Raw genomic sequence first — 23523 nt, 5'->3', positions numbered from 1 at the left:
CTTTCCCTTTTGTCCCACAATCGCCTTTTTTTCCTTCTAGTTTTATTGAGATATAATTGACATATAGCACTGTATAAGTTTAAGGTGTACAGCATAATGATTTGACTTACATATATCATGAAATGATTACCACAGTAAGTTTGGTGAACATCCATCATCTCAATATACATACAACATTAAAGAAATAGAAAAGAAAATTTTTTTTTCCTTGTGATGAGTACTGTTAGAATTTACTCTCTTAACATCTTTCATATATAACGTACAGCAGTGTTAATTATATTTATCATGTTGTACATTACATCCTTAATACTTATTTATCTTATAACTGGAAGTTTGTACTTTTTGACCACCTTCATCCAATCCCCCTCTCCCCCTATCCCCTGCCTGGTGTACAACATAATGATTCAGTATTTCTGTATGTTTCAAAATGATCACCATGGTAAGTCTAGTCATCATTTGTCACCATACAAAGATGTTATGTAATTATTCCCCACACTGTACATTTCATACCTGTGATTCATTTATTTTATAACTGAAAGTTTGTATAAAGGTAGTATTTCAGATCAGCAAGAGAGGATGGAATCAAATGATACTGGAAAAACTGGTAGCCATTTGAAAAAAGAAGAAAATAAAACCCACCTGAACTCTACCTCATTTCATATTCCAAAATAAGATATAAACATTAAAAAAGAAACATAAGTTGCTGACAAAAGTACATTTACTATTATTTACCTGTAATCTTTTATTCATTTATAAGCTTGGAATGGATCCTTTTATATACATGATATAAAACCCAGTAGCCATAAAAGAAAAAAAAAAGATCATTTTCTTGATACAATTGACAATATCAATTAGTTTAATGAAACAGTCTAAGGACTGCTGTTTCTAATGTACAAAGAGCTCTTTGAAGTCTAGGGAAAAAATAATACTGGAAAAATGGGCAAAGGACCAAATAGATCATTTATAGAAGGTCATTCAAAAATGTAAGAAAACGTATTAATCTAATAACTTTTAAAATGCCCAACAAATTGACAAGAGGTCTGAAGCCTGATAATACATGCAGCCTGGTGTCAGTGTGGGGTAACACACTCTCATCTCCCATCAGTGGCATTCCCTTTGGCCCTGCTGTTTGATGGCAGGGAGTGTGTTCCAACATAGTACTCAACTAGGTATGCCAAAGGGTGACGTAAGTGTTGTTTGTAAAAGCAAAACCCTAGGCCAAACCCAAATGCCTGTGAATGGGAATTAAGTTGTTATACATCCATTCATATAATGCAAACTGTGCAGCCAGCAAAAGGAATTAACAGGTTGCAGAATGGGATGTGGTTCCATCATTACTCAAAAAAATCAAAATGTATGTTTACATATATGTATGTGTAAATAACATGGAAAACTATAAACTGAACTGGATGATTATCTCTAGGGTTAGATCACAGAAGACTTGTTTTTTAAATTTTACATACTCTAATGTTTGAATTATTTCCAACAAATACACTTTTTATATAAAGGAGAAAAATAAAGTTTTTAAATTGTTAATGTAAAAACTGGAAAAACTGAATTTTTAGTATCCTAGAAAAAATATCCATTTTAGTGTCCTTACAGTGTTTTTAAGAGAAAAGGAGCTTGGGAAAAAACATGTTATTTTTTACATTTTACCAATATGTCTGGGAATCATAGAGACATTAATTTTAAAAGAAGAAATGTCAGTGGAAGTCAATGTGGGAAATAAATTTGTTATTATTGTCATTAGAATTCATAAGTCCCCAGTGTCCTCTCTATGTATGAGTTACTTTTCTTAGTCTCATATATTTATTTTAATATTGCATGGCCAAAACATGTCATGCTAAGAAATTTTTAGATGAATAACTAGAACAGAACCCATTCCTGAAATAAAAATGTATTCTTAATCTCAGGGCTTTCTTTTTCATAGCTTCCATTCCTTCAGGTGCTCCTCACCCAGCATATATGTGGGACCTCTCTCATTCTTAAGGATTTTCCAGGAAGTCCATTTCAGTACCACATTTGAAATCATAAAGATCAAAACATTAAATTATTTTGGACAGTCTAAAGGAGATTTTTTTTCCCTTAAGTTTGAAGTTTCAGATATTCTCAGGGAGATATTCTCAGTAGAAAATTTGGGGGGTGTTCTGCCATTTCCTCAGCTTTTATGTGTTTTAGAGCTTTTATATTTAAAACACCTAGTGCTGTGCTCAGTATCTGCTAGGTTCTCAGTAAATTATGTTTCTTATTTTCATTAGTCAGAATTATCTTTTATTTTTCTTCTGAGTCAGGCATTATTCTGTGTACGTAACATGAATTGTGTCATTTAAGCTTCCTAACAGCCCCACCTGATGGGCACAATATCTTCATTTTACAGATGATGAACCTAAGGCATAAGAGGTCAAGTAATTTACCCATGTCACAGCAGCCAGTAGGTGACAGACCCTGTTATTTATTCAAAAACAGAGTATGTGTGTTTATGTCATAGAGGCTATGCTGTTCCTTTCCATGTTGGAATAAATCAAAATGATAAAATTTTTAAATCAGTCAGTTGTTAATATGAAGAAATGTGGTGAAGAGGAAGCTTGTGTAGAATTTGCACCTTATCTTTTTAACAGTTGCGTGAGGCTGTTTTCTGTATGCTGATAAGTCTTCTCCATTGCTTTTTTTTCCTAAAGTCTGTGAGAATGGGGGAAGAAAAGAGAGGGGAATAAAACAGTCTTGGAGTAACATTATTTTATGAAAATTAACTAGAAATTTAAAATAGATACAATATTTGATAAGACTTAGTTTGATTTCAGTAACCTATTCCTTTGGTTTCCTATCTTTATCAGAGCCTCTGTTTATGGTTATTTTTTCTTTTAAGTTAAAATGAAGGAAGTCTGCTCTCCCTTCTTACCTTCTCTGCCAACTCCTTGATTGTCAGCAGCCTGTCTTCAACCAGTTCCCTTTACCACAGGAGAAAGAAGATGTCCCTGTGGAAATGTCTAACGGTGAACCAGGTTGCCACTACTTTGAGCAGCTCCGGTATAATGACATGTGGCTGAAGGTTGGCGACTGTGTCTTCATCAAGTCCCATGGCCTGGTGCGCCCTCGTGTGGGCAGGTGAGCGTTTTTGAGGTAGAGAAGACGAGGTTTGGTTTGAGAGATTCGGAGCCAGTAGAAATTCATCACTGTTTAGAATGAAGGCTAAAGTCACTCTCTTGGCAACTTTTCCAACTTCCTCTCACACCACACTCTCCCTGCTTACGCCTCTAGCCACACTTTAAATTCTTTAAATTGCTTCCATGAATCCCTTTTTTTTTTTTTTGGCTTTTTCTTCTCCTACCATTTACTGAACTCTCAACCCAGAAATCTCCCTGCCAGCTTCATATGGTGAACTCCTTTAGCTTAAATTTGAAATGGCTCTTCCTTAAGGAAGCCTTTCCTGTCTCCTCCAGACTAGGTTAGGTCTCCCTATTACACATTCTCAGAGCACCGTGTATTTCCTTCTTCTCAGAGCACATATCATTTATATTATCAGGCTTCCATACCAGACTGCAAATGCCCTGAGAGTTAGAGACCCTCTCTTTTTGAGCAAAAAAGCGATAGATATACCTTTATATCCCCTGCTCCAAGCATAGTGCGTGAGGCTCAGATATTTGATGAACAAGTAAATGGGTGGAAGTATGGTTGGATGGCGTAGAATAGCATTAAAGGAGTCAGGGCGCAGGGCTGGGCAGTAGAGGATAGTAGTTAAGGAAAGTAGTTGGTTCCAAGAGATCTTGGTTTAAGTCCCAGCCCTGCTAGTTTAATGTCCATAGGCAAATGACTTAACTCTCTGAGCTTGTTTCCTCATTGTATTTGTTCATCATTCAGTAATTGTTTATTACACACCTACTATTTGCCAGGCTCTGTAGATACATTAGTGAATAAAACAAACAAGTATCCTTAGTCCCGCGGATCTTTTTTCTAGTGGGAAGACAAACTATAAGCATCATGAATAAGTAAAGTGTATAGTGCATTACATTATGATATGTGCTGTGGAAAAAAATAGAGCTGGGTATAGGGAATCAGGAGTGCCATAGTCAAAGTTAGGGTGTTCAAAACTTTGAATAGGATGGTATGTAAAGCCTCACTGAGGGCTGACAGTTGAGCCAACACTTGAAGAAACCAAGGAAGTGAGTAATGTGAATATCCAGGGAGAAAGCTTTCCAGGGACGGAGAACAGCCTGTGTAAAGACCGGAAGAGAGGCATTCCTGGCCTATTCAAATCATCAGAGTTTGTTACAGGCGGAGTGAGCTGTACATGAGTTAGATAGGAGATACGAGAGCCAAGGGATATAGTGCAAATCTTGTGGGACTCAAACCATTGTAGGGACTTGGGCCTTTACTGAGTTAAATGAAATATCATGGATTATTTTCAGCACAAAAGTGACCTTTTTTGGGCGACACTGCGAGGCATGTGGGATCTTAGTTCCCCGACCAGGCATCGAACCCGTGCCCCCTGCAGTGGAAGCACAGAGTCTTAACCACTGGACCACCAGGGAAGTCCCCAGAAGTGACATCTGACTTAGGTCTTAGCAGGATTGCTCTGTCTACTGATTGTTAAGAATAGACTGTAAAGAGTCAAAGGTAGAACAGCTAGATCTGCTAGGAGGCTATTGCAATAATCCAGGCAAGAATGATGGTGGTTCAGGCCAGTAGTCAGATCCAATTCTGTAAATTAGTCAGATCCTGTTTTGAAAGATTGAGTTAAAAGAATGTAGTGTCCAAGAGAGAGGAATCAAAGGTGACCCCTGCATTTTGGCCTGAGGAACTGGAAGGGTGGAGTTACCATTAACTGCAATGAGGATGCTGCTTCATGTCTGGAACCATGAGGCTATTGGGACAATAATAATAGCAACTTTATGGTGTGGTTGTGAGGAATGGTACAGTATCTGCACTGAACAGTCAGATGTTAATTTTTCTTTTTCCTAGGGAGATGGTCTGTGACTTTCATCAGATTCTCATGGGGTAAAGGGGTATTAAATCTTGACCTTCAAAAAGGTCATGAACCATGGCCTTAAAGGAATATGTGCCACTAATGTGATCTGACCCCAAATATTGATGTGTTTATTCAGCTCACAAATCCAATGATAGATGCTTAGCATCTCAGGAAGAAAACCTGAGAGTCAGCTTAAACTATTAAGTTGTATGCCTTAGTATTATGTTAAAAAAAAATTTTCCCCTGAGATGAGTAGCCAAATGTTCACTTCTCTTTTTTCCAAGTATCTTCTCACATGCTTAAAGGGGAAAAAAACCAAGGAAATTGTCTTATTATCAAAACAGCCAATGAAACTCCTCTAAATAGTGCATATCATTAAGTTTTTGGTTAACAGAATTTTTGTTAGACTAAGCCTTTAGGAATGAAACCTGTAAGAACTCTATTTTAATGGAATTTCTCCATTTTTTTTCTCCCAAGAATTGAAAAGGTATGGGTCCGAGATGGAGCTGCATATTTTTACGGCCCCATCTTTATTCACCCAGAAGAGACGGAACACGAGCCCACAAAAATGTTCTACAAGAAAGAAGTGTTTCTGAGTAATCTGGAAGAAACCTGCCCCATGACATGTATTCTAGGTAGGTATTCATGCTTTCAATTGTAGGTATTCATGTTTTTAATTTTATCTTATTCATTCCACAGTTGGTTGAATAGTTCTTCTGTCCTGGGTACTCTTCTAGGTGCTAGGTATACAGCAATAAAAAAACCAAAATTTCAGCTGTCTCAGAGACTTACAGTGGGGCAGAGGCTGGGGAGTAAATAAATTAAAATTAAATATATAGAACATCAGGTAGTAATTAGGGCTATGAATGAGAACAAAGCAGAGGAAGAGAATAGAGAGTAATGTTAAGGGGAGGTCCTATTTCAGGTAATGTGGTCAGCAAAAGCCCCTCTGATAGGTGACATGAGAGTAGAGCCCTGAAGGAAGTGAGGAAGAAAACCATTGAAAACTGAGATTTTACTCCTTTTAGGCACAACAAACACCAAACACAAAGACCTTGCGGCAGAGTATCTGGGCATGTTTGAGTCACAATAAGAAAGCCGGGTGGCTGGAGCAGCCAGGGGGTGTGGTAAGGAATGAGCCCTCTAGGTGGCTGGGCACTCGGTCATGGTAGGTCTTACAGACAGTGCAGGGATTGATCTAGAACAGATGAGAGGTCCTGTGAGGAGTCTGAGCAGAGAGGCCATGTGAGCCGATGTATAAGCATTAGAGGAATCACTGTGGCTGCAGTTTGGAGGACGTGTTGTAAGAATAAGGTAGGAAGCAGGGAGAGCAATTAAAAAACTTTTACAGTCTCTGTTGGATTAACCCTAGTAGTGTTATTGTTCCCATTCCAAAAATGTGAAAGACTCTTGTTTTGGTTTCTGTTGTGTCATCCTACTGAGTGTTCACAGTGGCATTCTGCTTCTCAGATCTAGTTATATGCACCATATACTGTTATTGTTTTCAGCTGTTGTATTTATTCTGGCCCTGAATTAACTCGTTAGCTTACTTACACCAACTACTGTTTACATCTTTTGGAGTGGTTTTCCAAAAGGTTACTAGTCACAAGCTTTATGTTGATTACATATGGTTATAAAGTTAAAGGAGCCACCATGCTTACGACCAAAAGGAAATTTGCAGATTAAAAAGTATTTTACACTTAGACTTTGGTCACTTTACTGTTTACCTACATTGTTTTTGGTGCTTTGAATTTTTTCAGAATTGGATATGGTAAAAATGTCTGAATGGCCAGTAATTCAGTACATTTTCCTCTTCCCCTCTGGGGAGAGGCAACAAAATCTAGTGAAGTTATTAAATCTTCTTGAGTTTCTGCAGCAGAGAAAGTCTTCCTTTTAACTTGTGCCCTAGAGCTTTACTCCCTAGTGTAAACCTAGTTGGGAGCCTCAAAGGAAACATAACAAAGGTGAGACTGAAGTCTTCTTTGGTTAGGACAACTGTATCATTGATTCTTTTTTAGTTATTTTCTTTGTGGTTACCCTGGGGATTACATCTTAAATTTATGACAATCTGGTTTCATATTCTATACAAAAAAACTCTGTTCCTCTATAGCTCCATCCCTCCCTCTTTATTTGTAAGAAATTACCTCTTTATACTTTGTGTGCCCATTATCATAGATTTATAATTATTGCTTTGTGTATTTGTCTTTAAAATCATATAGGTGAAAAAGAGGATTTACAAACCAAAAATATAATATTGTCTTTTATATTTACCTGTGTAGTTACCTTTACTAGTGGTTTTTATTTCTTTGTATGACTTCAAGTTATTGTCTAATGTCCTTTCATTTCAGCCTAAAGAACTCCCTTTAGCATTTCTTGTAGGACAGGTCTGCTAGCAACAATCTCCCTCATCTTTTGTTTATCTGGATGTCTTGATTCCTCCATTTTTTGTTTCCTTTTGTTTTTTTGTGGTACGCGGGCCTCTCACTGTTGTGGCCTCTCCCGTTGCGGAGCACAGGCTCCGGACGCGCAGGCTCAGCGGCCATGGCTCATGGGCCCAGCCGCTCCGCGGTATGTGGGATCTTCCCAGACCGGGCCACGAACCCGCGTCCCCTGCATTAGCAGGCAGACTCTCAACCACTGCGCCACCAGGGAAGCCCGATTCCTCCATTTTTGAAGGCTACTTTTGCTGGATATAGAATTCCTCCATTGGCAGTTTTTTCTTTCATGTCTTTCATCAAATTTGGGAAGTTTTTGGCCACTGTTTCTTCACATATTTTTTCTGCCCCTTTCTCTTTCTCTTCTTCTTCCAGGACTCCTATTATGCCTATGTTGGTTATGCTTAATGGTGTGCCACGGGTCTCTAAGATATTGTTCATTTTTCTGTATTCTTTTTTCTTTCTTTTCCTCAAACTTTTCATTTTAATTGACCTGTCTTCAAGTTCGTTGATTCTTCTCTGTGTTCAGATCATCTGTTGAACCCTTCTAATGAATTTTTCTTTTTTTTCCATATTTATTTATTTGTCTGTGATGGGTCTTAGTTGCAGCATGTGGGATCTTCAGTTGAGGCCTGCAGGATCCTTAGTTGCAGCATGCAGGATCTTTAGTTGTGGCATGCAAACTCTTAGTTGTGGCATGTGAACTGCTAGTTGCGGCAGGTGGGATCCGGTTCCCTGACTAGAGATGGAGCCCGGGCCCCCTGCATTGGGAGCACAGAGTCGTAGCCACTGGACCACTGGGGAAGTTCCTCTAATGAATTTTTCAATTCAGTTATTATACTTTTCAGCTTCAGAATATCTATTTAGTGTTTACATTTTCTCTCTATTGATATTCTCTATTTAGTGAGACATCATTCTGGTTTCTTTTAGTTCTTTGTCCATGGTTTCCTTTAGCTCTTTGGGTGTATTGAAGGCAGTTGATTTAAATTCTTTGTCTAGTAAGTTCAGTATCTGAGCTTCCTCAAGGACAGTTTCTGTTCATTTCTTTCTAATCCTGTGAATAAGCCACACTTACTTGTCTCATGCATGCCTCATAATTTTTTTGTTGAAAACTGGATGTTGAAACTATATTTTGAATATTATGATGTGATAACTCTAGAAATCAGATTCTCCCCCCTCCTCAAGTTTTGTTGTTATTGCTTATTGTGGGTTGTCGTTGCTTGTTCAGTGACTTTTCTAAGCTAAAGACTGTGTTCTTTGTGCTGTCACTGAAGTCTCTGTTCTAGCTTTGTGGTCAGCTAGTGACTTAACAGGATTTTCTTAAATGCTTGGATCCAGAAAACCCCAAAAATTCCCAGTCTTTGCATTGCATACTGCATCTTTGTTGGAGCACACCTTTAACACTCAGTGCAAAAGTTTACAACTCTGCCTTTGCCTTTACTACCTGCTCATGCAGGGCTTGATAGTCAGCTAAAGGTGAGAGCTTAGGGCCTTCTCAGGTCTTTGCTGAGCATGCACCCTGCCCATGGCATGTGCATGGCTTTCTAGATTTTCAGGACTATGTGGAAGCTTTTCAAAACTCTTATTCCCCAAAGAATAAGAGTTGGGGTGGGTGGGGGGGATGGATGAGGTAGATTAAAATGCCACAATGCTCTCCTGCTAGCTTTCAGTCACTTTTTTCCTTAAGTAAGGATTCATTTGGTTGTTGTAAACTTTTAGCTGTTTTCCAGGATTCCAGTACTGTTGATTCTCACAGTTTTTGCTAGCTTTTAGTGTTTCTGTGAAGGAACACGTGGATTCCCCAGCTGCCATTTTCACTGACATCAGTTGAAGTAATTCCTTTTTACAGTTGCCTGTTAGAATGTGTTGCATTCTGTAGTTTATAAACTGTTTTTTTTTTTAATCTAGGATTTCATTTATTTCAAACCATAACCCAGTGTAAAAGATGCTGATATTCTCAGAAAGGTCATGTTACTGTCCAAGAAATGGACCAGAACTGAAACTTAGGTCTTCTCGTTTATACTCCTGTACTGATGTTTGGATTGTTGGTTGGTTTACAGCCAACTGGGACACTTTTGAGAGTGAAAGTGGGTGCCAATAATATTAGGCAGGAAAACAGGCATACAGTGAGATGTTAATCTTGAGATAAAACCCCTAAAGAAAATGCATCTAGTGGTCACAAAATGGGTTTTCAGTCCAGCTTGTGGATTTCAATATCCACCCTCCCCTTGGGAGAGAAGTGTTTCTTTGTTACATTTTATATTGACTTAAGTGCAAGGAGGCAGATCTTTTTTTAAATTAATTTGTTTTTGTAGACTAATAATTTAAAGTGTTTAAACTTAAGCTTTAGAGGATTTATAATTTCATTGTGTTAAATATACACACTGTTGAATGTAAATCTCATTTTTGTCTCTCTGAAACAAAAGTTTTAAGGATAATTAGGTGTAATTTTTTCATCTTCTATGATATAGACCTAGTGGGCCTATTTCACTTAGGAAATAATACTGTTTTCCTAACTATTATGTATATGTTCTTTGTTCAGTTTCTGTTAAGAGTTGTCCTCACTAACTTGAATGGTAATCAAATGGCCACCAAGAAGTTGCTTTTGGGAATGAACATGGCCTCACCTGGCAGAGAGTACCTTTACCCTTAGGCCACTTGAGTGATAAAATTTCCAGGAACCTCAGCTCCTCAAACATGCCAGTTCCTAATTTATTGCAAGTTCTGTTTTCTTCATAGTAGATTTTTTTTAATGATTCTTTAATTGAAAAACTATTCTTAGTAAGACAAGAAAAATAAAAAGATTTTAAAGATTAGAAAGGAAAAATAAAATTATCAATTTTTGCAAAGGTACAAAGAAAATCCAAGAAATGTTCAGATAAATTATTAGAATTAGTGAAAATATCAATATCATCTGTATTTCTATTTACCATCACTGAGCAGTTAGAAAACCAAAATTTTTAAATATGCAATTCACATTAAATATCTGGGAATAAATCTTTTAAAAGATATATAAGACTCATACATACACATGCTAAAAAAAAAACTGTCAGGAAATTATCAAGAGAAATTAAAGAAGACCTAAATAAATGAAGTGGTCTGTCATGTTTATAGCTGAAGGACTCAGTATTATAAAGATGTCAGTTCTTCCCAAATTGACATATAGATTCATTGCAGTTCCAGTTGAAATCCAGCAGGTTTTTATAAATTTTTTATCCATTAATAAATGAAGCTTCCTAAACTCTTGTCTTTTCCCTATCTTTTGAGGGCCTGGTGGAAACCCCAAGTCAGGACAGGGACAACACATCCATTCCAAGGCCACCAGTCATTTTTACTCTTTAGCTGTGAGCAGAATTTTTACCTTTTCCAAATCTCTATTTTTACTCTATGAAGTATGGAAAATACTAACTGTACCTTCTCCGAATTGAAAAGCCTTTGGATTATGTAAGTAAAGTGCTATGTAAATCCAAGGCAGTGATAATAATTATAGCTATTTTAAGCTTGTAATATGGGGACTTCCCTGGTGCTTCAGCAGTTAAGACGCCATGCTTCTACTACAGGGGCACTGGTTTGATCCCTGCTCAGGGAACTAAGACCCTGCAAGCCACACAGTGCAGCCAAAAAAAAAAAGAGTTATAAAGTGTTTCTGACCTGTTTTTACATGTTTTGCTTGTAAATGTTTAGTAAGTTGTTAGCTATGAACACTCCTGTTAAGTTCAAGAGCAAAATAGGAATGTCCTTGTCACTCATGTTTAACATTGTTCTGAAGGTATTAGCCAGTGCAGATAGAAGTAAGAAACAGACATTTCAAATAAGGAAGTTAAGGAGATGAAAATTCAAGAGAATCAACCAAGAAGTCATGGCACATAATAAGAGAAGTAAGATGGTTGAATATAAAATTAATAACAAACTAATTGCCTTGAAAGATTAAATAATAGGACTTCCCTAGTGGTGCAGTGGTTAGGAATCCACCTGCCAATGCAGGGGACACAGGTTCGAGCCCTGGTCTGGGAAAATCCCACATGCCGCGGAGCAGCTAAGCCCGTAAGACACAACTACTGAGCCTGTGCTCTGGAGCCCGTGAGCCACAGCTACTGAGCCCACATGCCACAACTACTGAAACCCACGCGCCTAGAGCCCATGCTCTTTAACAAGAGAAGCCACCGCAATGAGAAGCCCGTGCACCACAACAAAGAGTAGCCCCTGCTTGCTGCAACTAGAGAAAGCCCGCGCACAGCAACAAAGACCCAAGGCAGCCAAAATATTAATTAATTAATTTTTAAAAATGCACTTTAAAAAAGATTAAATAATAAGAAGAATTACTTTAGGATAAATTTAACAAGGTATTGCCACAGTTGTATAAAGAAAGTTTTTTAGTGCTACTTTTAATGCATTTAAAAGGGAATGCTTGGACTTCCCTGGTGACACAGTGGTTAAGAATCCGCCTGCCAATGCAGGGGACACGGGTTCAAGCCCTGGTCCGGGGAGATCCCACATGCCGCAGAGCAACTAAACCCATCCACCACAAATACTGAGCCTGTGTTCTAGAGCCCGTGAGCCACAACTACTGAAGCCTGTGCACCTAGATCCCGTGCTCCACAATAAGAGAAGCCACCGCAATGAGAAGCCTGCGCACTGCAACGAAGAGTAGCCCCTGCTCACCGTAACTAGAGGAAGCCCGCGCGCAGCAACAAAGACCCAACACACCCAATCAATCAATCAATCAGTCAGTCAGTGGAAAGCTTGAACAAATTGCAGAGCATATACCATGTGCTTGAATAAGAATTTTCAACATAGAGATGTTCATTCTCCCTAAATTAATCTTTAATGTGAGCCCAATAGACATACCAATGGGAATTTTCTGTGAGAAAGTTGGGACTAAATAAACTGATTTTTTAACATCATGTCAAAAAAGAAACAAAAATCAGGAAAATTCTGAAAAGCATGGTGAAGGGGAGAGTGTCTATCCTTACAGATACTAAAACATCGTAACACTATAATAATTTAAATTATTTATATGATATATGAATAAACATTATTTGAACAGAATAGAAACTTTAGCAGTAGACTCAAATATAATTTAATTTGTGATAAAAGTGACATCCCAGGTAAGTGGGAAAAGATGGATTTTTCTCTAAGTAATATTTGGAAATTAGGTAGCCATTTGGAAAAAGTAAAATTGTATCCATCTCTCGCATCAACTTCAAAATAAATTCCCAGATAAATCACAGGCTTAAATGAACCTAAAATGAAGTAGCAAAGATACCAAAAGAAGTGATGGGAAAGAAATTCTTATAACCTTTGACATAAAACCCAGAACTCTTATAAGAAAGATGGATAAATTCAACTATATAAAAGTTTAAAATGTTTGGCAGAAGTAAAGACAGATGACAACTTTGGGAAGATATTTGCAATGTATATCATAGAAAAAGATCAAATTTCCCTCATATATGAAGAGCTCCTATAAACAATTAGAAAAAAAGATCAACATCCAATAGGAAAATGGGCAAAGATTAAGAGAGAGCAGAGAGGTTTATCAGTGGTTCTTAAAAGAAAATACGAACTTCAGCCAGTAGAGAAATGCAAATTAAAATTACCCAGATGCTGCTTTTTTTTAAATTACCTATGTTTACTAGTTGATAAGAATACAGGGAAGTGGCATTTGCCCACTTTGTGGTGGGTTTATTAATTAGCATAACCTCTATGGAAGGTAATTTGATAATACCTATAAAAATTAAAGTGTACATACCCTTTGACCCAGGTTTTATACTTCTAGAAATTTATTCCTCAAATGTATTCATCCATGTGCAAATTGATATGTGTCTTTTTTGTGGGGGGAGGCTGCGTAGGGTCTTTGTTGCTGAGTGCGGTCTTTCTCGAGTTGCATCGAGTGGGGGCTACTCTTCGTTGTGGTGCGCGGGCTTCTCATTGTGGTGGCTTGTCTTGTTGTGGAGCACAGGCTCTAGGCGTGTGGGCTTCAGTAGTTATGGCACGCAGGATCAGTAGTTGTGGCTTGTGGGCTCTAGAGCACAGGCTCAGTAGTTGTGGCACACAGGCTTAGTTGCTCTGCGGCACGTGGGATCTTCCTGGACCAGGGCTCAAACCCGTGTCCCCTGCGTTGGCAGGCGGATTCCTAACCACTGCACCACCAGGGAAGTCCGATATATGTCTTAAATTATTTATGTCGATATTGTTTTGCTTCAGTAGGAGAGCAAAAATTTGGAAACAACCTAAATATCTGTCAGTAGGGAGCTAGTTGAATAAATATATTAATACCAGCAGTGATCCTCAAGATATATTATTTTGGAGCAAAATTTAGGTGTAAAACAATATAAGTGATATGCTACCATCTGTAAGTTTGTATGTGTGGTAAAATATACGTAACATAAAGTGCAACATTTTAACCATTTTTAACTGGACAATTCACTGACATTAAATCCATTGACAGTATTGTACAACCATCACTAGAACACATCTAGAACTTTTCATCACCCCAAATAGAAACTCTGTACCCATTAAGCAATAACTACCCATTTCCGCCTCTCCCAGCCCCTGGTAAGCACTGTTTTACTTTATTTCTCTATGAATTTTGCCTATTCTGGGTACCTTATGTAAGTGGAATCATGCAAAATTTGTCCTTTTGTGTCTGACTTATATTACTTAGCATAAATAAAAAATTCTCAAGCTTCATCCATAGTGTAGCATGTAGCAGAATTTTATTCCTTTTTAAGGCTGAGTAGTATTTTATTGTATGTGTATATAACATTTTGTTTATTCATTCATCTGTTGATGGACATTTGGGTGGTTTCTACCTTTTGGCCAATTGTGTATAATGCTGCTATGAACATTGGTGTATGAGTATCTGTTTGAGTCCCTGCTTTCAGTTCTTTTGGATATTTACCTAGAAGTAGAATTGCTGGATGAACTCTGTTTAACTTTTTGAGAAACTGCCAAACTGTTTTCCACAGGAGCTGTACCATTTTACATTACCACCAGTGATATACAAGGGTTCCAATTTCTCCACATCTTTACCAACACTTGTTACTTTCTGGAGGTTTTGTTTGTTTGGCTTTTTTCCCTTTATAATAGCCATCCTAATGAATGTGAAGTGGTATTTCATTTCAGTTTTGATTTGTATTTCCCTAATGAGTAATGATGTGAGCATCTTTTCATGAGCTTATTGGCTATCTGTGTATCTTCTTTGGGGAAATGTCTTTTCAGATCCTTTGCCTATTTTTTGAGTTGTCTTATTATTGCTGAGTTGTAGGAGTTCTTTATATATTCTGGATATTAGATTCTTACCAGAAATATAATTTGCAAATATATTCTGCTGTTCTATGGGTTGTCTTTCCACTTTGTGTCCTTTGAAAAACAGAAGTTTTTAATTTTGATGAAGTCCAGTTTATCTTTATTTTCTTTGGTTGTTTGTGATGTTGATGTCACATTTATGAAACCATCGCCTAATAGAGGGTCACAAAGATTTACACCTATGTTTTTCTTCTAAGAGTTTTATAGTTGTAGCTCTTACATTAAGGTCTTTGATCCATTTTGAATTATTTTGTGTATATGGTATATGGTAGGCTTCTAGCTCCATGCTTTTGTGTGTGGAAATCCAGTTGTTCCATCACTACTTGTTAAAGAGACTATTCTTTCCCCATTGAATTGTCTTGGCACCCTTGTCGAAAATCGGTTACCCGTAAAAACTCAATTGTATGGGTTTATTTTTAGACTTTTAATTCTATTCCATTGACCTACATATCTATTCTTACACCTGTGTATACCCTTTAAATCTTCTAACTTGAATCATGTGAATATATTAATTCAAAAATAATACAAATTTAAAGTAACTGTTAGCTATGACCACAGTTTACTCCTTTAATTTCTCTCCAATTTTCTCTTTCAGGAAAGTGTGCTGTATTGTCATTCAAGGACTTCCTCTCCTGCAGGCCAACTGAAATTCCAGAAAATGACATTCTGCTTTGTGAGAGCCGCTACAATGAAAGTGACAAGCAGATGAAGAAATTCAAGGGACTGAAGAGGTTTTCACTCTCTGCTAAAGTGGTAGATGATGAAATTTATTACTTCAGGTAAACTTGAAAAACTAAGGAAGAAAGAGCACTTCAGCTCCTAATAGTAAAACTGATATCAAAATAGCATAGTCCAGGGTGGGTTTTTTGGTTGTGTTTTTTATTAGGTCTTAAACCAGAGCAGTCAACATTTCAAATAGAAAATATTAATTCATTCAATTAAATATTAAAGGAAAATCCTCATAAAATGCTGAGATGTGATAACTGGTATAACAGTCCTCTTGGCGTAGACTTCAGTAATTGTAATATGGAGGCAGAAATCTTTGGTTCTGGTTCATAGCCTGTCTATTAAGAGGTTGCACAGTTCTGTAGACTACGAAAATTCTTTTCACTATATATTGGCAACTAGATCTCAACTTTGCACCCAGTGCTTTTGTGGGTATTCAGCAGAATCCCTTAAAAACAAGCATCTGTAAGTAGGTGTGACTATAAATATACGTTTTAATTCTTTCCCTTGCTGACTTAGAGTAGACATTGCAGATTGCAGGACGTTGCTTCTAGATATTAAGGCAGAACATTGCTTTCTGATCAATCCTGGAGTAGTGTTAGGTGATTTCATTTTATTTATTTGTTCTTATGTCACTTCTTTTAGAAAACCGACTGTTCCTCAGAAGGAGCCCTCACCTTTATTGGAAAAGAAGATCCAGTTGCTAGAAGCTAAATTTGCTGAGTTAGAAGGTGGAGATGATGATATTGAAGAGATGGGAGAAGAGGATAGTGAGGTCATTGAGCCTCCTTCTCTACCTCAACTTCAGACTCCCCTGGCCAGTGAGCTGGATCTCATGCCCTACACACCCCCACAGGTGAAGGTGACAAGTTCCTGTTACTTGTCTTATTTCCAGCTCTGGTTTGCAGCAAATTCAAACCCAAAAGGAAGGAGACATCCAACCCCTATATTATGGGAGCTTCAACCTAGAATGCTACAGGAAGGAACAGGTTTTTTTTTTTTTTTTTTTTTTTTCACGATGCCACTAATAACTTAAAATTTAATACTATTTTTTTTAATTTCATAGACAGCTGGTTTTAGTGGCAGGTTTAGTTAGAAAGTTCTTCTTGCCTTGTATTGAAGGAAAGCCATGAGGAACTGCATCATTCTGTTACTCTGTCTTTTATTGCTTATATCTTTTTAGTCTCTCTTTCTTTAGGACCTCATCTTTCGGTTAAGGTGATCCCTATTGGTATATTTTTTTCATTTAGAATTTTCTGAAGACTTGATTGTGAGGTCACTATTACAGATTGCAGTCATGGAATTCAGTGAAACTTTCATTTTTCTTATATGGTTAGAGACAAGGAAGAGCTGTGTTTTGAACACGAAAATGGCCAGCTATAAACTGAACATGTCTATAAAACAGTAGCTGTTGAGTCGCATGTTCCTGGCTTCCAGAAACCTTTAACAATTGACCAGATGCAATGTTCCGATGCACTATAAGAGCTTTCTGTCTTACAGTCTACCCCAAAGTCTGCCAAAGGCAGTGCAAAGAAGGAAGGCTCCAAACGGAAAATCAACATGAGTGGCTACATCCTGTTCAGCAGTGAGATGAGAGCTGTGATTAAGGCCCAGCACCCAGACTACTCTTTTGGTGAGCTCAGCCGACTGGTGGGGACAGAATGGAGAAACCTTGAGACAGCCAAGAAAGCAGAATATGAAGGTAAATAGAGCGTAGGCACAATTGTCTGAGCTTTCTAAGCAAGGGGGTGTTTTCAGCAATGCACGTGCATAGACAGGTTGAATCTCTTGTTCTTACCACTTGCACGTGAACTTTGTGTTGGGGACTGTCTCAAATGGCTCCCATCCAGCAGTTTAAGTGTCAGCCTTGTCCTGACTGAGGAAGTGCTGTCTCTGACTTGGCCTCTGATCCTGGTGTGGTTTTTTCCCCCCCGCCAGATTTCTCAAACAAATATTTAGCTATTAAAAATTGCATGATTTTTTTTCTTTCATTAAGTCCTGTAAGCACACATGTGTTGAGCTGGGGAATGAGTATACAAGGATGTTAAATATAATTTTGGTTAAAATTCATCTGAAATGGGTCTTTCAAAATCAGTGATCTTCTATTACGGCTCTCGATAAGCCATATGTATAAACTCCAGGCTGAGGCTTGGCTGAAGCGCTTGGTTTCCTAGGCCAGTCCTGGCCTGTGCTGCATTCATAGCTACTTTTAAGGTACTTGGGTTCTCTTTGATAAAGCTCAACTGCCTTCATTTTCCTTTTACTCTATAATTAAATCATTTGGGGCTATGAGCTATCATTCAAGGATTTGGTGGTTCTTAGCCATTAAGGACAAATATTTAAGAGAGGTTTTTGGTTTTTTAATATCAGGCATGACTTTAATAAAGAAATGAGTAATAAACATTAGATTAGGCAGGACTGTTGCCGTTAGAGCTGTATTTTTTTTCCATTTGGAATTGTATATAATGCTTCATTTTGCCAGTTTAAAGCCCTCTCTTGATTGACCATAGTGATCACCATTACTCTTCTTGGCCAGGTCCAAATCCAGCAAGCATAAACAAATTAATTATCAAGGCTGCCTCCTTTATTACAGTTTATGGAGTTTCCAAAGAAACTCCTTTTTTAAAAAAAATAGTTTACTCCTTTCATTTATTACAGTTGATTTATTATTATAAAATTATCTGACAGGCTTCCCCAAGGATCTTCTGCAGAACCCTAGTCCTACAAGATGTTCATTCAGAAAACATTTGTGGCAAAACCAGTTTGAGAAGCACTCCAAAAACTTTCTCTCTTAGAAACTTAACAGTGCATATTGCCATATGAAAGTCTTTAAACCTGTAGTAAATAACCTACTTTTTTCACCTGGCATTTTCTGAAACTTGATCAGGTATTCATGTAATATCAGCTAATATCCCGAAGAACTAATATTTGACAGAATATTCTTTGAGAAACCATAGTCAGTTCTGTAAGAACCTAGAACTTTGGAGAGCTTTGGTATTTCTAACCTTAGTGGAAGTTAAGACCAGATATATCACTCAGTTGGAGAAGTGTTAGAAATGAAGCTCACATGGCTGTAAAGCCTGGTCCAGGACAAATGAAGCCAGTACTGCATGGCTGGTTATTCAGAGTGTGAACAAGAGCAAGAAATGTGTCTGGAGATGATGTAAAAGTAAAAATGCTGGAGCAGAACTGAAGAGAAGGAGAAATGATGGCTTCTGGGAAATTCTTCCAAATTCAAAGGGGGATCTGAAATTTCAGTGAGAACTTAGTGAGAGGAGCTATATGACTCAGCAGTGTCTGCCTGAGACACAAAATCTGAACTTTTGGTGTTCAGGCCCATTGAATTCAAAACCCAAAGTTTGGAGGTTGGCTGACTTCATTTAATAATTCTCTTTTCTAAGACAGCCCAAAAAGAACCAACAGGTAGCCAGTCCAATTCCATCCACAGCCCTGAAATTTTCCTTTTTCAACTTCATTTTTTTGCTCTCCCATTTTACTGTGTCATTTGTGTAATGAAAATATGAGAACTTAATGTGGGGGTCTAGGTCATCAGTGTTTTTTTTACTGCTAGTTCAAGGAAATAGGTTGTTAAAATGGCCTTTGTCCCTCACGCTCATTGTACAGAGGATCTGTAAACTGGGACAGTGTAGTGAGTGATGACAAGTCTCTGCAGGTAACACTGTCGCAGCCGAGGAAGCTTTGACTTGGTTGACTTTCACATTATCACACAAAGGAGGACTGGAGCCGTTGCTTCTCGAAGCTCTTTAAAGCCATGTGACCTAAGCTGTTTTCCCCTTCCTTAGATCAGCCAGCAGTAGCCTTTTGAATTCCTTGTTGGAGGGTTAATGTGTGGCAGTTGGAGTTTGATACCAGGAATCAGAGCCGCAGGTTGCTGGTTCTCTATATCCTTGGACAAGTCACTACCTGTCTCCAGTCTCAGTTTGCCCATGTGAAGAGTGGAGAGGAGTTCCTATTTATGAACGGTGAAGCAAAATAAACCCTGTATTTTGGGAGCTTTGGGAATGCACATTTCTAGAGTTCTCTAGTAAGGGTCCAGCCTGCTAGCTCCCAAAAAGACTGGGAATGTGATTGTTGGGGCCACTGGCTATGGAGAAGCAGAAAGAGTAGCTCAAAGGAGTGAGCGGTGTAGCAGGGATGTTCCACAGCCCAGAACTGGCACAAGCTAATGCTCCTCTTGCATTTTGGATGAAATAAGTATGAATTCTGGAACTTTTGCTGATTTAGTATGATTTATGGTCAGTATTGAACTCAGCTTCAGGAAACCTGGTTCTGTCAGTACATTGTCCATTGCTTCATATGTGTATATATATTATTCCCTGCTTCTGATGACTGTAGCCTGGAGTATCATGCATTTTTTTCCCTTGGGGTTTATTAAACATGACCTCTTTGCTTCATTAGAATGTACAAATTAGCGTTTATTTTCCCTAAAACCTTGTGGAGGAGGCAGTAAGCTACTTTTCCCTTACAGAGTTAATTTTCTTCAGCTGCTAAACCTCATGACACTAATGACAAGAGTCCTCAAATCTTAGTAAAATTGGGTGCCAGGAATCAGGAAAATATAGTAAGTAACAGTTGTGCCAAAAATTACAATGGGCCATGGAATTGCTTCATGTTGAAATTATAAATAATTTGTAATGCTATTAATACTAGAATAATGGTAGCGCTTCTCATCTTCAGGGTGCCTTGTGAGATTAACCACGTTGGTTATGCTGGTGACGTTTTTAAATAAAATCTGTGCTTTCTGAATGTGTGTTGCAGTCTTAACATTCTTGAAATCTTTGCAGACCAGTTCTCAAGATGGGATAGGAAAGCTGGACTCTAGGTTACCAAGTGAAATCGGCCTGACTCCTCCTGTGTTGAGACTAGTCATCTACTGTTCCTTCCATTGAGACAGAACTGTTGCCTGTGTTTTTACTAGTCCTGTTGAATGCAATGGATGGTATTTTGAATTCCTGGGTTAAAAACAGAATTGAAAATCTGAAATGCCTTTACAGAGCGGGCAGCTAAAGTTGCTGAGCAGCAGGAGAGAGAGCGAGCAGCACAGCAACAGCAGCCGAGTGCTTCTCCCCGAGCAGGCACCCCTGTGGGGGCTCTCATGGGGGTGGTGCCACCACCAACACCAATGGGGATGCTCAATCAGCAGTTGACACCTGTTGCAGGTAAAAACAGGAGCTAAGACCATTTTTTTCCACTTTAAGAAATTCCTTCATTTTTTTTTTTCCTCCAACAAGGAGTAAGCCACAGTCTCTAGGCTTTTCTCATGACAGATTCAAAGTTTGAAGTCATCCATGTTGTCCTTATATCGCCTTTCCCTTATGGGCAATGCCTCCCCTCTGCCCCAGAAATGGGCCCTGGGCCCAATCCTGGGAATTGGTAGGGAGCAGCTCTTCCCTGGCTGTGGGCATGGTCTGGCGATATTCTCCACCGCAGACTGCTCTTGATAGAGTTCTACAGCAGAAAATATAAACAGACCCTGAATTCTGTTCCGGAGGGACTACCAAGAGAAAACACAAAACTAGTCTTTAGGTGGTGATGATTTTCCCATCTCATTCCAGTATTCAGTTTGCCTTGTTCTGCTGCAGCCATCCTTAAAAGACTGACCATTTAAAAGGATTTTTGACAATGAATTGTAAATCCTTTCTTGGTCACCAATGTGCATGACTGCTAAGTAGAATACAAAGTCCTTAATCAATTCATTGTGCCCACTCTGTAATGCTTTTCTATTTAATTACATTAAACTGCATTTTCTGTTAGTATCCCAGTCACATATTTTTAAAAAAAGAAAAGAAAAGATGAATGTGGTTTGCTTGTGTGTGTTGTCTCTGGTTCTGGTAGCCATAGCAAATTTGGCTGTTCTTGAATATTCTTGTCTGACGTGTCTCCAATGAGAAACCTGCAGACCACTTCTCGGGTCCCTCCTTCGTGATCTTTCTAAGCCTGGTGAGGTCCATTCAAGCTGTGTTTCTTCTTAAGCAAGCAGTCTGACCTCTTTTTTCAGGGAGTCCAAGATAGTGTTGCTCAAGACAGGCTCATTGGGATGCTGTTTTTGTTTTCACTTTTTTTTTTTTTTTTTGCTTTTTAAGGCAGAGTAGCAGAAGATAACTTTTCCATTGTTGCTCCTACCTTTTGTGATGGCAAGTTCTCAAATGCACTATCGCTGAACTCAGCAGTTGCACTCGCCAAAGCACATCTGAATCATGGCTTTCAGTACTTTCAGTGTAACTGATGTTGATCTAACAAATCTCATAATCGCCTGCTCTATTCCATGGCCCATTTTGGTTAATGGGGTGCCAGAGGTTTTTAGAAATCAGACCTTGAACATGGGGACTTTGAAAGTTAGAATTCCCTCATTGACATTCTCTTTTGTTCTATTTGATGTGTGATATTATAGCACTGTGCCCTTGACTAAAAAGCCCAGGGACACATTAACAAAACCAATTCAAACAGCTAAAAACATTGAAAAACAGCAGCTGCAGCATTTTAGCTCCCTGTTGGGGAATAACATCACAGAGCTCTGATGGGTAAGGAGGGTGGCCCCCTTCCAGAAAGCCCCTGCTCCATTATTAAACCTTTTGCTGCCCAGACTTCTGGGCTGTGGGAGTGCAGGGCAAGCATTCTCTACAGTAAGCAGTCTTTGGTCCACAGTGGGGACTTTGCAGCTTAAGAGAGTGATTTCTTATGGGTTTACAGGTTGCATAGGGCCTAAGTCTTAGCCTTGTTGCTGTCTGAGACCAGCTTTGCTTACAAGCATTGAAGCTCATTTGAACACATGTGACTGGGATAATAAATGCCAAAGTACAGTTTAATGAAGACAAGTGTCATGTCTTTCGATTCTTAGTAATTTCTTCAACCACAGCCCATGAAGGCTGCGTTCAGATGGGCTTTTGTAATTGAAAGCAAAGCCTCCTAACGTTCTTGAATTCCCACCTACTTATCCCTAAAAGCTCTGTCTGGTGGTATGGTTAAAAGACAGTTTGGTAGCATTGGATCTCCTCATGTTTAAGATGGTGGTGTCTGTTCAAAAGTAGTTTTTATCTCTGAACTCTCATTTTAAGAAAATGAAACTGATAATCCTATTTTATGTACAGAGGTGATTATTATTTAAAATTTGTTTTATTGGTTTGTGTAATTGTAAGTTTCTTAGTCAGCTTAGATATGATCGATGAGGCAAGCTGAATCAATCTCAGAACTTGCAGTAATTTTATAGCTTCAAAAGACTAAACTTTTATAAATAAATACCTTTCAAACAATTCTTCAGGGAAAATCAAAGAGTATAATTCTTAGAACCGGGAGTCTTGCACTGTTTCCAGAACCCCTCTACAAAGAGTATTATATAAAAATGAGGTTTTGCACCAATTCCTCAACCCCTCCCTTTGTGCAAGAAGCTGTGACCAAAGGTGATTGCATTTTGTGGGGAGCCTTGTGTTTTGTTCATTATGATCATTTCAAATCCCAGAAAAATCAAGTTGTTTTCCTTGCTTAAAAAAATGTCATATGGCTTTAAAGTTCTTTTGATAGGTGAGTCTTTGACATTCTGAAATTATCTTCTTCCTTTCACTCTTTTTGCCAAAAATACTTGTTTTTTGAAATTCTTCCCTAGCCAGCAGGAAGTGTTTTGTGTTGTGAAGATGCACTTTGAAAATAAAGGAATAAAAACCTCTGTTCACAGAAATTCTCTACCTCATTTAAAATGTTCCCTGTTAACTGAAGGTCTTTGTGAGGACATTTGTGTGCTTGGGGACAATGATGACAACTGGCCTTTTCTCATGTCAACAGAGCCTGATTCTCCAGCCATTCCTCCTAAGATCTGCGTGCAGGCTACTGAGTGACCTGGGCTTAGGTTGGCTGGTGGCCGGGGTGGGGGTGGGGAGTTAGGTTTTATCTTTATTTTATCATGTTTTGAGATCTAAAGATGAAACATCATTCATTGTGATGACTCTTAGCTGTTCCCCATCTCAAGCTCAAGCATGATCCATTCTTACCAGCAGTGGTGGGGCTAAAAGGGAGGAGGAATGGACATAGAAGTCTTGAAAAAGTCTTGCCGCCTCCCCCATGCTGGAGAACCAT

General features: G+C 38.4%; 1 protein-coding gene across 24 annotated transcripts in view; it reads left to right on the top strand.

Moving 5' to 3' along the window:
* The window catches only part of PBRM1 (polybromo 1), a 101733-nt gene that overhangs the window by 69293 nt on the left and 8917 nt on the right, over positions 1-23523 (top strand). For 14 of the 24 annotated variants that reach the window (XM_067754692.1, XM_067754691.1, XM_067754688.1 and 11 more), the window contains 6 exons: positions 2960-3105; positions 5444-5601; positions 15305-15488; positions 16081-16291; positions 16936-17137; positions 20451-20615. In XM_067754692.1, the coding sequence (XP_067610793.1) occupies positions 2960-3105; positions 5444-5601; positions 15305-15488; positions 16081-16291; positions 16936-17137; positions 20451-20615 (1066 nt within the window). The remainder of the gene's footprint in view (positions 1-2959; positions 3106-5443; positions 5602-15304; positions 15489-16080; positions 16292-16935; positions 17138-20450; positions 20616-23523) is intronic. The other 10 variants (XM_067754702.1, XM_067754701.1, XM_067754709.1 and 7 more) reach the window with 1 other exon arrangement.

The sequence above is a fragment of the Pseudorca crassidens genome, chromosome 10 (genome assembly GCF_039906515.1).
Source record: "Pseudorca crassidens isolate mPseCra1 chromosome 10, mPseCra1.hap1, whole genome shotgun sequence".
NCBI classification, from domain to species: Eukaryota; Metazoa; Chordata; class Mammalia; order Artiodactyla; family Delphinidae; genus Pseudorca; species Pseudorca crassidens.
The sequence above is the reverse complement of the archived record's forward strand: the minus strand, read 5'-3'. Positions and strand labels throughout refer to the sequence as shown.